This window comes from Monodelphis domestica, chromosome 6, assembly GCF_027887165.1.
Source record: "Monodelphis domestica isolate mMonDom1 chromosome 6, mMonDom1.pri, whole genome shotgun sequence".
In the NCBI taxonomy this organism is placed as follows: Eukaryota; Metazoa; Chordata; class Mammalia; order Didelphimorphia; family Didelphidae; genus Monodelphis; species Monodelphis domestica.
In genome coordinates, this window is record NC_077232.1 from 42,615,775 (window position 1) to 42,628,728 (window position 12,954).

General features: G+C 48.1%; 1 protein-coding gene across 1 annotated transcript; it reads left to right on the plus strand.

Annotated features, from left to right (window-relative positions):
• Window positions 1-516: 516 nt before the first annotated feature.
• On the plus strand, window positions 517-12,247 carry C6H11orf91 (chromosome 6 C11orf91 homolog). The gene is made up of 2 exons (XM_056801968.1): window positions 517-1,279; window positions 11,992-12,247. The coding sequence occupies exons 1-2, from the start codon at window positions 595-597 to the stop codon at window positions 12,075-12,077; spliced, it is 771 nt and encodes a 256-aa protein (XP_056657946.1). The 5' UTR covers window positions 517-594; the 3' UTR covers window positions 12,078-12,247.
• Window positions 12,248-12,954: the final 707 nt, after the last annotated feature.

Below are 12,954 nucleotides of genomic sequence, written 5' to 3' on the forward strand. Positions count from 1 at the left end.
CTATAATGTTGTCATTGTATAAAGTCCTCTCGTGGAAGCTGGGGATTCTGGGAGGGTGGGGGAGCTGAAGAGGGTGTGCGCTCCAGGCATGGAGTACAGCCTGAGACTCAGCTCGGGCGCTGAGATGGGACACGGTGCTTCTCTATCATGAAGGCAAGTAGGCACTTTTGAGGCAGTTTCCTTCCTGTGTGGGCTCTTCGAAGCGGCTGGGAAGGAAGTCTCCTCAGGCGATGGAAAGGCAGGATGAGAGCTTCCTTTTCCTGTGGTCTTTCGAGCCTTAGCCTAGCCCCGAGCCAGTGGACTGGCGATGTCCTTCAATGCCCACCGTACATATAATAACTTCTCTGGACGTCGTTTTCTTAGGGTCTCCCCAATTGGAAAGGGCCCGCCTATTTCGATAGGTCCGGGACGTGGTCCGGTGCCCTATTCAGTGCTAGCGCTGCCCGCGCGTGGGGAGGGGATGGCGGGGTCCAAGCCGGGGCCGAGCCGCGAGTCCCGGGGCGTGGCCCGTGGAGCGAGCCAGGGAGGGTCTGAGGCCCTGCGGCCGGCCACGTGGCGGCCCTACGGCTTCAGCCCCCCACCCCCATTCAAACGATGCCGAAGGGGCGGCGCGGCTGCCCGAGCCCCACGATGAGCAAGCGGCCCGCCCCGCCCCTCTACTTCCCATCCCTCTACGACCGCGGCATCTCGTCCTCCCCCCTCAACGACTTCAACATCTGGAAGAAGCTCTTCGTGCCCCTCAAGGCGGGGGCGGCGGCGGCGGGGGCGGCGGGCGCCGGGGCCGGGTTGGGGGGCGGCGGCGGCGGCGGCGGCGGGGCCGGGGGCCGCAGTCTGGCAGCCCAGCAGCCCCAGCCCAGCGCACCCCCGCCCCCTCCGCCGCCGCCGCCGCCGCCTCCTCCTGGCCTGGGTCCCCTGAGCGAGCGCCCGTGTCCCCAGCCCTGGCCGGCCGGCCTGGCCCCGATCCCCTACGAGCCACTGCGCTTCTTCTACTCACCGCCGCCGGGCCCCGAAGGCGCCGCTCCGCCGCCACAGCCCCCACCACCCCCGCCGCAGCCCCCACCGCCGCCGCCACAGCCACAGCAGCCCCCGCCCCAGCCGCAGCAGCCCCCGCAGCAACCACAGCAGCAGTCCCCAGCCCCAGGGCCCCCGGCTCCTCGGCTACTCCCTGCAGCCGCCGCCGCCGCCGCCTCACAGCCGGACGAGCTGTGCGAGCTGGAGATCCGCATCAAGGAGCTGGAACTGCTCACCATCACCGGGGACGGCTTCGACTCCCAGCGCTGTGCGTGCCCCCCCTCCCCCAACCCCCAACCCCGGGGAGCTGGCCCGGGTGCTGGTCCTTCCCTCCCTCTCTCCCTTGGGCGCCAGGCACTCGGGCCCCCCTTCCACCAAGACTCTCGGCGGGGCAGGATGGGGTGAGGGAGAGGGTGAAGCAGAACCCCTGCTCTGTGGGGGTGTGGACATTCAGAACTGGAAGGAACACTATAAGTCATCTTGTCCAACTCCTCCCATTCTACAGACGAGGACACTGAGGCCACAGAGAGAAAGCGACTTGCCTGACGTTATAGATTTAGAGCTGGATCTTAGAAATCATCCAATCTAGTAGTTCTCAGAGGGTGGTCGAGAGAGCACACCCCTTCGGGTCTCCAGGTCAAAGCTACTTTCTTTTCTTAAAAACAAACCAACAAATCTTACCTTCCATCTTAGAATCATTTCTGTGTATTGGTTCCAAGGCAGAAGATCGTAAGGGCTAGCTGCCCCAAGGCTATAACACTCAAATTCACAATAATATTGAACACTTGGCATGCCCAATGGCGCACAGGTAGTAGGCATCCGAGGTAACTGTGGGACCCATTCTTCTATTATAATAGAGTACAGAGCTTCAGGGAACTAAATGAGAATAACTTAGTTTCCATATTAACATTTAAGGTTGACTAAATGTTTTTCTCATGATCTTGTGGTTTAGTGTAGGGTGTGTGAGTAGTACCTCTTTTATCTTATAGCTGGGAAGTAAGAGCAGAACAGTGACATGACTTGTCCTCAGCTGGACAGCCAGCTTCTGGTGGAATTGGGACCTGAACTCAGTTCTTCTGACTTCAGTCCCTTGACTCCTCACAGTTTGTTTGTTTTTTTACTCCTACTTTCTGCCTCAATAACAACCCTAAAACAGAAGGGCAAGGGCTAGGCACATGGGATTAAGTGGCTTGCCCAGGACCAGAGATCTAGGAAGTGTCTGAGGCCATGTTTGAACCCAGATCCTCCCAACTCCAGGTCCTGGCACCCTTTCCACTGTGCCATCTAACTGCTCCCAGTCCTTTACCCTGACACTTTACTACCTGGTTTCTTTGGTATAGTTATCCTCCTTTTACAAATAGGGAAACTGAACAGTCTTTGATGAAGTCACATGGTTACAAATCTAAATGGAGGAAGTAGGCTTCAAATCCAGAACTCCTTGTTCATTAGGCTGGATGATCATTTGAGTATATTGTCTTGAAGATTCCTTTTGTATAGAGGTTGAGCTGGATGGCTTTGGAGGTCCCTTCCAACTGTCAAACTTGATGATTCTGTGAACTCGTTTCACTGTATCATATTGCCTCTCAGAAAACCTGGAGGTACATGCTGAGAGCCTTCAAGCTCTCCAGCCTCAGGGCTTGAGAGGGTTGCTACATAGACTTTCAAACTTTAAAAGAAGAGGAAATAGACTCTTGGCTATCCAAAGTCTTGGGTTTTGCTTTTCTACTCCCAGGTGACCTGTTGACTGGAAATTAATCAAAAAGCATTTATTGGTTAGTTTAAAAAAATTTTTTTTGTTTTTACAGGTTTAGTTCTTCTCTTCCTCCCCATCTTGTTCCTTCCTTCTCCTTCCTCTTTCTTCTTTCCCTCTTTTTTCCAAATTCTTCTTTCTTTCCTCTCTCTAACCCTCCTTCCCTTCCTCCCTCTCTTTTCTTCTTTCCCTCCTTTTTTCTTCCTTCCTTCCTTCCTTCCTTCCTTCCTTCCTTCCTTCCTTCCTTCCTTCCTTCCTTCCTTCCTTCCTTCCTTCCTTCCTTCCTTCCTTCCTTCCTTCCTTCCTTCCTTCCTTCCTTTCTTTCCTTCCTTTTTTAAACAGGGGGTTCTTTTTGGTAAAAGGAAGTTATTTTCTCCATCCCTTAACTTTTCCTTCCTCCTCCCCCCTTTTTCCCCCTCACCTTTCCATTATCTCCCTCCTTTCTTCTCTTGCTTCCTCTCTCCTTTCCTCCCTGCTTTCTTTTCTTCCTTCTTTCCACTCTTCTGAGGTCTGGATCCCAATACCTTAGCACATATGCCTTCTAGATCTGTCAGTCCATTCTAAGAATTTGAACTCATAGAATGTTAGAGCTAGAAGAGCACCTTAGAGATTGTCTTCTTGGATTTGGGGCATGAAATAGTAATATTGAAGTTAGCATTGAAATTGGAATCAGAAGATCTGGGTCAGAATTCCATACCTGCTCCTAACTGCTTTGAACAGGTCACTTTCCCCTCTGGGACTTAATGACCTTATTTGTAAGTTAGAGCATAGAATTAGAGCTAGAAGGTACTTTATGGGCCAACTAGTCCAACTTCCTCATTTACAAATGAGGAAACTGAGGCCCAGGGAAGTTAAATGATTTGCCCAAGGTAAGCAGGTGTGTGATTTGAACCCAGGTCCTCTGACTTCAGAGTTACTGCTCTTTCCTATACACCACACCCATAGCAAGGCATTGAATGCAACATTCTTCCATAAAATCACATGAGAACACAGGTCACTCTTCACAGGCCAGTCTTCTAAAGCCTCCAAGAGAAGATCAGGCTCAACCATCCTGTGAATGTCCAGTATATGGACTCATCTGCACAAATGGCTAGATCCATCATGAACACAATGACTTGCCTTTAGAAGAAAGCCATTTTGAAGGGATGAATAAAAGCAAATGCTCTTATGGCATGGAATTGAACCACCAGATTTATCAAGAATGTGACAGAGGAAGTCAGAATCAAGTATCCTTACTTCTCATTGGAATTGGTTGCACAATGGTTGCAGAGAAGTTCTTGTTTCTCCTTCATTTTTGAAGAGGATCTATGATATCATGGAGTGATGCCTTCACTTGCCTATGAGTTGGATTTAAGTGAGGCAGAGTTGCACAAAGCCATCAGCTTCACTCTCTTTCCAGAGTCATTTTAATGTCCAGCAGTGAGACAACAGCTAGAACAACCGGCAGTGACTCAGGATACGGTGGAAAACCTCGGCATCTTCCATGTCTTATCAAGCTCTAAGCATTCCATAATGCTGCCTTCATGGTCATTGGAACAAATTCTTCTCATCTGCCCATTCCACCAGGGTAAAGTCTTCACATTCTTGGGATGACCTCTCCTTACCTTGCCCAACAGGTTCATGGGCCATCAGTTACCTGCTGCCCAAATGGCTTACCAGGGTGTAGTTGCTGCCCATGCTATAGCTTTTTGGAGCCACAGGTGAGAGGTGGGTTCCAGAGAGACACCAAAGGTAGATGAGCAGCCCTGAAAAGGGCTTCACGGTCCTTGAATATCCACACTTGATTACCTCTGGTAGTGGTAGTCTCTCGGTGACCGAGAATGACAATTGTCTTTGTGCATTATCATCTATTGATGTACCCTTGTGTGGCTTTGAAGTCCAAAGGCTGAGGTGCAGAGTTTGTGGCACATGGGGCCTGGGACACCAGTTGTTACGGGAGGTGCAGTTGTGGCCTGGTGTCGGCGTTCACGTTCAGCGGCAAGACGTCGACATCGTTCATCTTCAAAGGTGGTGGCAGCATGGTGAATGTGGGTTTGCCAGCTACAGGAGTGAGCTGAGGACCACTGTGTTATACACTTTGAGCTTCATCGCAGTGCTTACACTGCTGTGTTGGAGGACTTTGGAGTGCAGCCACCCGAGTGCCTAGCTGGCCTTTTGGATCCTGGCATTAATCTCGTGGTCTAGGGACCTGTCGTTGGCGATGGTGCTGCCCAGGTACTTGAAAGTGTTGATGTTAGAAAGCTGTCGATTGTAATGCACGGCTGGTTAGTTGGTCTCCCTGGTGCAGGTTGGAACAGCACCTCTGTTTTGCTGAGGCTGATAGTCAGTCCAAATAGTTTGTTGTGGTGGAGAACCTGTCCACAATGGTTTGAAGATGATTTTCTTGGTGGGCCATGAGAGCACAGTCATCTGCGAAAAGAGCTTCCAGGATGAGTCTCTCTGTTGTCTTTGTTTTTTCAGTCAGGTGGCGAAGGTCGAATAGTGAGCCATCTAGTCGGTATTTGATGTAAACGCCCAGGTCTAGATCCATCACAGCATATTGTAATACTTGGGTGAAGTATAGGTTGAATAGTACCGGAGCGAGGACACAGCCTTGTTTCACGCCATTGGAGATGTTGAAGCTATCGGAAGTCTCTCCACCAGATAGGACTTCCCCTGTCATGTCGACATGAAAGAGCTGGATCAGTTTGATGAATTTTGCTGGGCAACCGAGCTTGCTGAGGATCACCCACAATGCGTCCCTGTTCACTGTGTCAAACGCTGTTCACAATGCGACCCTGTTCACTGTGTCAGGTCTATGAAGACAATGTAGAGACTCAGGTTCTGCTCAAGGCATTTTTCCTGCATTTGCCTCACCGTGAAGACCATGTCGATGGTGCTGCGATCTGGTCGGAAGCCACATTGTGATTCAGGCAGGTTCTACTTTGAAACAGATGACAGGAGTCTGTTGAGTATAACACGGGCGAGGATCTTTCCAGCAGTGGAGAGTAGTGAGATGCCTCTGTAGTTCTCACAGGCTTCTCGTGAGCCTTTGTTCTTGTATAGGGCTACGATGGAGGCATCTCTGAGTTCTGGGGGCATGTCTTCCTCTTCCCATATGCTGGTCAGCACTATGTGGAATGCCTGGAGTGCCTTTACATTTAAGGCCTTGTATACCTCAGTTGGGATCCCATCTTTACCGGGTGCCTTGCCTGCACTCATTTGTTTAATGGCTTTTTGGACTTCCTCTATTGAAGGAGGGATGTCAAGTTGTTCAATGGTGCGGTTTTGGGGGATCTGGTCAAGGGCACTTTGGTTGACTGAAGAGGGTCGGTTGAGAAGCTGACTGAAGTGTTCTTTCCACCTGTTGCTGATGCCTTTTTTATCTTTTATGAGAGTGTTATCGTCGGAGGATAGCAAGGGAGTGGTGGTGGGTTTTAATGGCCCATAGACAGTCTTGAGGGCACTGAAAAATTGTTTGTAGTTTTTCGAATCAGCAAAACGCTGGATTTCTTCTGCCTTTTTTTCCCACCATCAGTCTTGCATCTTCCTGATCTCACACTGCTCCGTAGCTTGGAGAGACTTGAATCTGTCCTTTTTAGGAGCAGAGTTTGGGTTATTTTGCCACTCCATAAAGGCTTTGTTCTTTTTGCTCAATAGGTCTTCAATAGCAGCGTTGTTCTCGTCGAACCAGTCCTGGTGGTTGCGTTGTTTGGGGCCTAGGACTGCCTTTGATGTTTCCTTCACTGTGTCTCTGAACTGGTTCCATTTCCTGGTTGAGCTTCCAGTGAGTGGTCCCTTGGCAGACAGCTTGTCTTCCAAGCAGGACTGGAATGTTTGCAAATAAGATGGATCTCTAAGACAACTTACGTTGTAAAATGTGCGAACTGTCTGGGTGTGTTTTGGATGGCGAGGCGCAATGCGCATTTGAAGAGTCACTCTAACCAAGCTCTAACCAATCCATGGTCTGTCCAACATTCAGCTCCTCTCATGGCTCTGGTGATCTTTACATCCTGGATGTCTCGCCAGCTTACAATGATGTAGTCAATGAGATGCCACTGTTTTGATCGTGGGTGCATCCATGTTGTTTTATATTTGTTCGCTATTCTGAACACAGTGTTCGTGATGGTGAGTTCGAACTCTGAGCATTTGCTGAGTAGCAGTAGGCCGTTGTTGTTCATTTTGCCCATGCCGTGTTTGCCGAGCACTCCTTTCCATCTTTCATGGTCCTGGCCAACGCGGGCGTTGAAGTCTCCCAGTAGTATCAGCTTGTCATTTGTGGGCACTGAGTGCAGAACAGCACTCAGGTCAGAGTAGAACTGCTCGATGGTCTCCTCTGTGCTGGTCAGTGTTGGGGCATATGCACTGATGACTGTGGCGTACCGGTCTTTGCTGAGAGGCAAACGGATCTTCATGAGCCTCTCGCTGATGCCCACAGGCAAGTCTGGCAGCTGTTTGAGCAAACTGGTCTTGATGGCCAGGCCAACACCGTGGATTCTGTCTTCATTTGAGGCTCTACCTTTCCAGAAGAAGGTGTATCCAGTGGTGGGTTCGCTGAGTGATCCCTCTTCTGGTAAGCGTGTTTCGCTTAGGGCTGCGATGTCGGTGTTATATCGCGCCAGTTCTCTACCGATTAGAGCTGTTCTTCACTCAGGTCTTGGGGTATTCTCTCTATCAAGTAATGTCCTGATGTTCCATGCTCCTAGTAGGAGTTTCTTCGTATTTTGTTTTCTTTGATTTCGACCACTTAAAGGGGATGACCCGCCAGCCGCGGTGTGCTGACCGGGTGTTTGTAGGGCAGGCAATGTTTGGGACCCCTTTTCTAGTCCCCTCCCTTGATTAGGGTGAGCAGTGCTGTCCTAGAGAGGGCTGCTCAGTAACCCAGGATGCTGCCGAATGTCCCTGCTGCCCTACAGGGCCGAGCAACCACTGGTCTGTGGGCCGCCTATGTGCAGGATCGTGACTACAACTGCCAGTGGTCACCTCCACCTATTGCGTCGTCACTCCCCCATCGCCGCAGGTCTTGAAGAGGGTGGGCGGGGTTAGGATAGATGAGTGTGCACAAAGATACTTGTGCGTGAAGGAGATTTAAGTGGAAAAGTCGATGCACAGAGACAGTCCCACTCTCTCAGCATTGGAACCCTGGGTCCAGTGGCACAAAAAATTGTTACGTCTGGAGACTTCCTCAGCTGCATTGGATGGCCGTGTTGTCTTTTGTGCTCCAACATGCCCATAGCACTCCACAGTGCTTTGCTGCGTCGCCCTCTCAGCCGTTGAACCTTCTTATTGGTTTCTTCCGTCTGTTCAGCCGAAGCAGTCTTCACATGCTGGGTGAGCAAAGCCCTGGTTCACCAGGGGTCGACGACCCCTCACAAGGTTTAGCCGACCTGAAGAAGCCGTTGCCCGGGGTGTGGCCGCTGCCCAGCTACTGGGAGCCACAAGTGAGAGCTGAGAGTCAGGTGGGGGTCACAGGCTGGAGAGCTGCCCTAGGAGGGCACGACAAGCCCTCTGGAGGGAAGGACTAATACCACAAGTCTGTCCAACTAGTGCTAATAAGTCTGAGTCACTCAATATGGAACAGTCATTTCTGTAAGCTGCCAGAAGAGCCAAAGGAGAGTATGGATTACTCCATGCAGGTTTCACAAACTCAGCTAGAAGCAGACCCTTGTGGAGTGGGTAATGACTTAGAAAGCCAGTCTCCACTCTGTTCTAGATGAATAGACTGCTCATTGTATAATCAATCACTTTTGGATTGGAAAGACAGCTCAGTTGCCAGAATGAAGAGGAGAGTTATACATATGGAAGGCAGTTGAAGTAATCTGGCCAGATCATGGGATGCAACTTGGTGCAATGGGAAGAATCCTGGATTTAGAGGCAAAAGTCCTGGGTTTGAATCTCAGCCCTGTTACTTACTGGCTAACAGGGATTTGAAGCAAATGTCTTTATTCCTCTGGGTCTCAGTTTCTCCATCTGTAAAATGAAAGGGTCATATTAGACATTCTTTCTTCTGTCTCTTTAATCTATGATCTCATGATTAGATCATTAAGGAGGAGGGAGGAGAGGCCTTGGCCTGAGTGACCAGAACTGGGTATGTGGAAGGGGCTCAATTTACCAGATAGACACCCTTAGTATAGAATTCTTTCCTTGTCAGTAAAAGGAGAGGTAGAGTAGATAGCAAGTATTCCCTAGAGGATCAGGGCTAGTTTGCCTTGATATTTATTTCCAAAGCCTGGCACAGACTTGGCACATGCTCTGTACAATTTTGATCAGACTTTTGTGTGTGTGTGTATATATGGAGAACCCAGTGAGCAACTCCTTTTCCCAATGTAGAACAGCACCTTTATAATTTATCTTCTCAGAGTTGCCCATAGGTACTTATTTATATGTTGACTTACATAATAGTCAAGTGACTTGTCCAAAGCCACACAGCCAGCTGTGGCAGTGTGGGATTCAAACTCAGATCTTGTATACTGGGAGGCCAGTTCTCTACCCATTATGCCATGCACATAGTAGGTATTTCATAGGTGTTTGCTGAATGCTATTTAATTGAGTCAGAGCTTTGGAATTTGAACCCTAATTTTATTGCATACTATCTATGACCTGTTTAGATATGGGCAAGTCAAGCCCTTGGTTTTCTCCTCTGTCAAATTAAGACTATATGATGTCCTTTGAGCTCTAAATTCTAGGACCCTGTAAACTGGGGTAGAAGAAAGTGACAGAGAAAATCTAGCCTTTCCACACCTTGGATCACAAGTGGATCACAAGATATCATGGCTAGAAGAGTCTTCAGAGACCATTTGGTCCTGCAGGAAAAGAGAACACAAAGATCCAATAAGAGTGTGACTCAAAGGATCACAGGAACCCCAGGACCAGAAGTTTAGTCAACAAGCATTTATTATGCATTTAGCATGTGCGAGGCACTATCCCCCAAGGAGTTCCTTCCTTCCTTCCTTCCTTCCTTCCTTCCTTCCTTCCTTCCTTCCTTCCTTCCTTCCTTCCTTCCTTCCTTCCTTCCTTCCTTCCTTCCTTCCTTCCTTTTTCCTTCTTTCCTTTCCTTCTTTCCTCCCTCCTTTCCTCCCTCCTTTCTTTCCTTCTTTCCTTCTTTCCTTCTTTCCTTCTTTCTTTCTTTCTTTCTTTCTTTCTTTCTTTCTTTCTTTCTTTCTTTCTTTCTTTCTTTCTTTCTTTCTTTCTTTCTTTCTTTCTTTCTTTCTTTCTTTCTTTCTTTCTTTCTTTCTTTCTTTCTTTCTTTCTTTCTTTCCTTCTTTCCTTCCTTCCTTCCTTCCTTCCTCCTTTCCTCCTTCTTTCCTTCTTTCCTTCTTTCCTTCTTTCCTTCTTCCTTTCTTCCTTTCTTCCTTTCTTCCTTTCTTCCTTTCTTCCTTCCTTTCTTCTTCTTTCTTTCTTTCTTTCTTTCTTTCTTTCTTTCTTTCTTTCTTTCTTTCTTTCTTTCTTTCTTTCTTTCTTTCTTTCTTTCTTTCTTTCTTTCTTTCTTTCTTTCTTTCTTTCTTTCTTTCTTTCTTTCTTTCTTTCTTCTTTCTTTCTTTCTTTCTTTCTTTCTTTCTTCCTTTCTTCCTTTCTTCCTTTCTTCCTTTCTTCCTTTCTTTTCTCCTTTCCTTCCTTCCTTCAAAAAAATCCTTAGTAACTGTCTTAGTAACAATCCCAAGACAGAAGAGTAGCAAGGGCTAAGTAAATGGGGTCAAGTGACTTGCACAGGGTCACACAGCTAGGAAGTGTCTGAGCCCATGTTTGAGCCCACAACCTTCTGACTCCAAGCCTGGCACTCTATCCAATGTACTACCTTGCTGCTTCCAGAAACTCCTATTCTAATGGGTATGTGTGCAGGAGGTGGGGAGACAACATGCAAATAACCATTAATACAAATTACCAACCGATTAAATGGAAAATAATTCCAGAGGGGATGCTCTTAGCTAGAGGACCTAGGAAAGATCTGTTGGGATGTGAGCTGAGGCCTGAAGGACACCAGGGAACGGAGGAGGTCAAACATGAGCAGGGGCGCAGTTCAGACATGGGGGACAGGCAGTGCAATGGTACAAGGGTGGGATTAAAGAGCAAGCAGGCTAAGTGTGACTCAGGCGTAGAGTGTATAGGGAGTAAAGGAGAAGATCTGATACACTGAGAGTGGGGAGGGGAGGATGGCCCAGAGGTTTTGAGCCTGGGTGACCAAGAGGGTCATCATCATAATGACAGGGAAGTTGGGAAGAGGGGATGGTTTCAGAAAGGAACCTTAGAGACAACCCAGCTCAGCTCATACAAGGGAGTAACTGTCTTAGAAAGAAGGCTCTGAGGATCGCAGGATGACCATTAGGGATAGGAAAAAACTTAGTGGAGTCCATTTATGTAACAGAGGTGGAAATCAGACCCAGTAAAAGGAAAGGAGGAAGTATCTCATGATGCCAAGTCTCTGGCTAGGAGAGAAGTTCTAGTTGAAAACCCGCACAGTGGAAACAGACTTGGAACCAGAGCACTCTGTGCCTTAGAGCAGGTCTTTTCTCCTTGAGCCCTTGGAGGTTGGACTAGATGATGTTTGAGGTCAGCTTAGTGGCAACAAGCACTTGGTAGGTTGGGCAGGTAGGAGGCACAGTGAATAGAGTGATGGATCTGGAATTGGGCAGACCTGAGTTCAGATCCATTCGGAGACTGTGTGACCCCAGGCAAACCCTTGAACCTCTGTATACCTTGGTTTTCTCATCTGTAAAATGGGGATAATAGCATCTCTCCTTCAAGGGTTGTTGTGAGGTAGTATTTGTAAAGGGCTTTGCAAACCTTAAAGTACTATCTATTAAAGTGCTAGCTATTACACAGTTAGATCATAAGATCCCCTCCAGCGCTAAAGCTATGATCTTGGTACAGTCCCCTTTCCATATATATGTGGCTATTAATACATGCTTGCTGAATTGAATCAAACCTCATAAGCCTATGATTTGCAATGACAGATGCATTTCAAAGAAGTAGACAGTGAAGGGCAGCTAGATGGTATAGTGGATAGAGCTCCAGGAGCAGGAGGTCCTGGCTTCGATTCTAACTTTGGACTCTTCTTAGCTGGGTGACCCTGGACAAGTCACTTAAACTCCATTGCCTAGCCCTTACCTCTCTTCTGTTTTAGAATTGTTACCAAGACAGAAGATAAGGGTTTAAAACAAAAAATAAAAGAAGCCAACTGTGAGGTAGCAAGCATTTGATCCCCAAAGCCCAAATCCAGCCCAATCAGCTGATCACATTTCCTTCTTTTCCAGATAAATTCCTGAAGGCACTCAAAGATGAAAAGTTGCAAGGCATAAAGATGAGACAGCACCTGAAGAAGCCCACGCCGCTCTCCTAACAAGATGTGAAGGCCGCGTTACCGTATCTCCATAGCGTTAGATGTTACTGAATAGAGAATGTATCCCGTTTTTTGCCATTTCAGATATAACTATTTTCTGTTCATTCATCCCTTACCTCTTTCCTGCTCCCAGGTGCACATTACAAATACAGCATCAGCTTGTCTAGTAAGCCCCTTGGAGTTGCTCCTCTTTTTTAATGCTGGTGGGTGTTGGCCATTTTTTTCTGCCCCGTGAGATAGTTTCCTGAGCATCTGATGGGCCCAGGAAGTCCAAAAGATGTTGCTGGCTTGTTTGCATTCAGGGATGCCTGGGATTGGGGAAGGAGACTTCCAAGGGGATTAGGAGTCCAAAGGCACTACTACTGCTAGTTGAATTGCCAGGAAGAGAGTGGAGAGAACTGGAAGTGGGGGTCCATCAGCAGACTCACACAAGGCAGAGGGGACTGGACTGGTCAGCTTTTGCTGTTGAACCCAGTGCTGGGCAACCTCTGTAAAGGGACCAAGTGGACTTGTGGGAGGAGAAGCAGGGGGGAAAATAGGGAGGGTATAGTTTTCTGCTCTGGAAAAAGACAGCATTTGTCTAGGTTATTTTTTAACTGAAATTTTTTTCTTTCAATTTCATATAGAAACAAATTTTGACAATTGTTTTCTGACATTATACAATTCAAATTCTCTCCCTCTCCCCCCCACTTTATACCACTGCTTTTATGCAACACATATTTCCACAGTGATCATGCTGTGGCAGAAGACACACACAGTAAAAAATTCATGAAGGAAATAAAGTGGAAGATGGTGTGCTTTGATCTGCAATCAGACTCCAACAGTTCCTTCCTTGGCTGTGGAGAGCATTTTTCATCATGAGTCCCTTCTGGATATC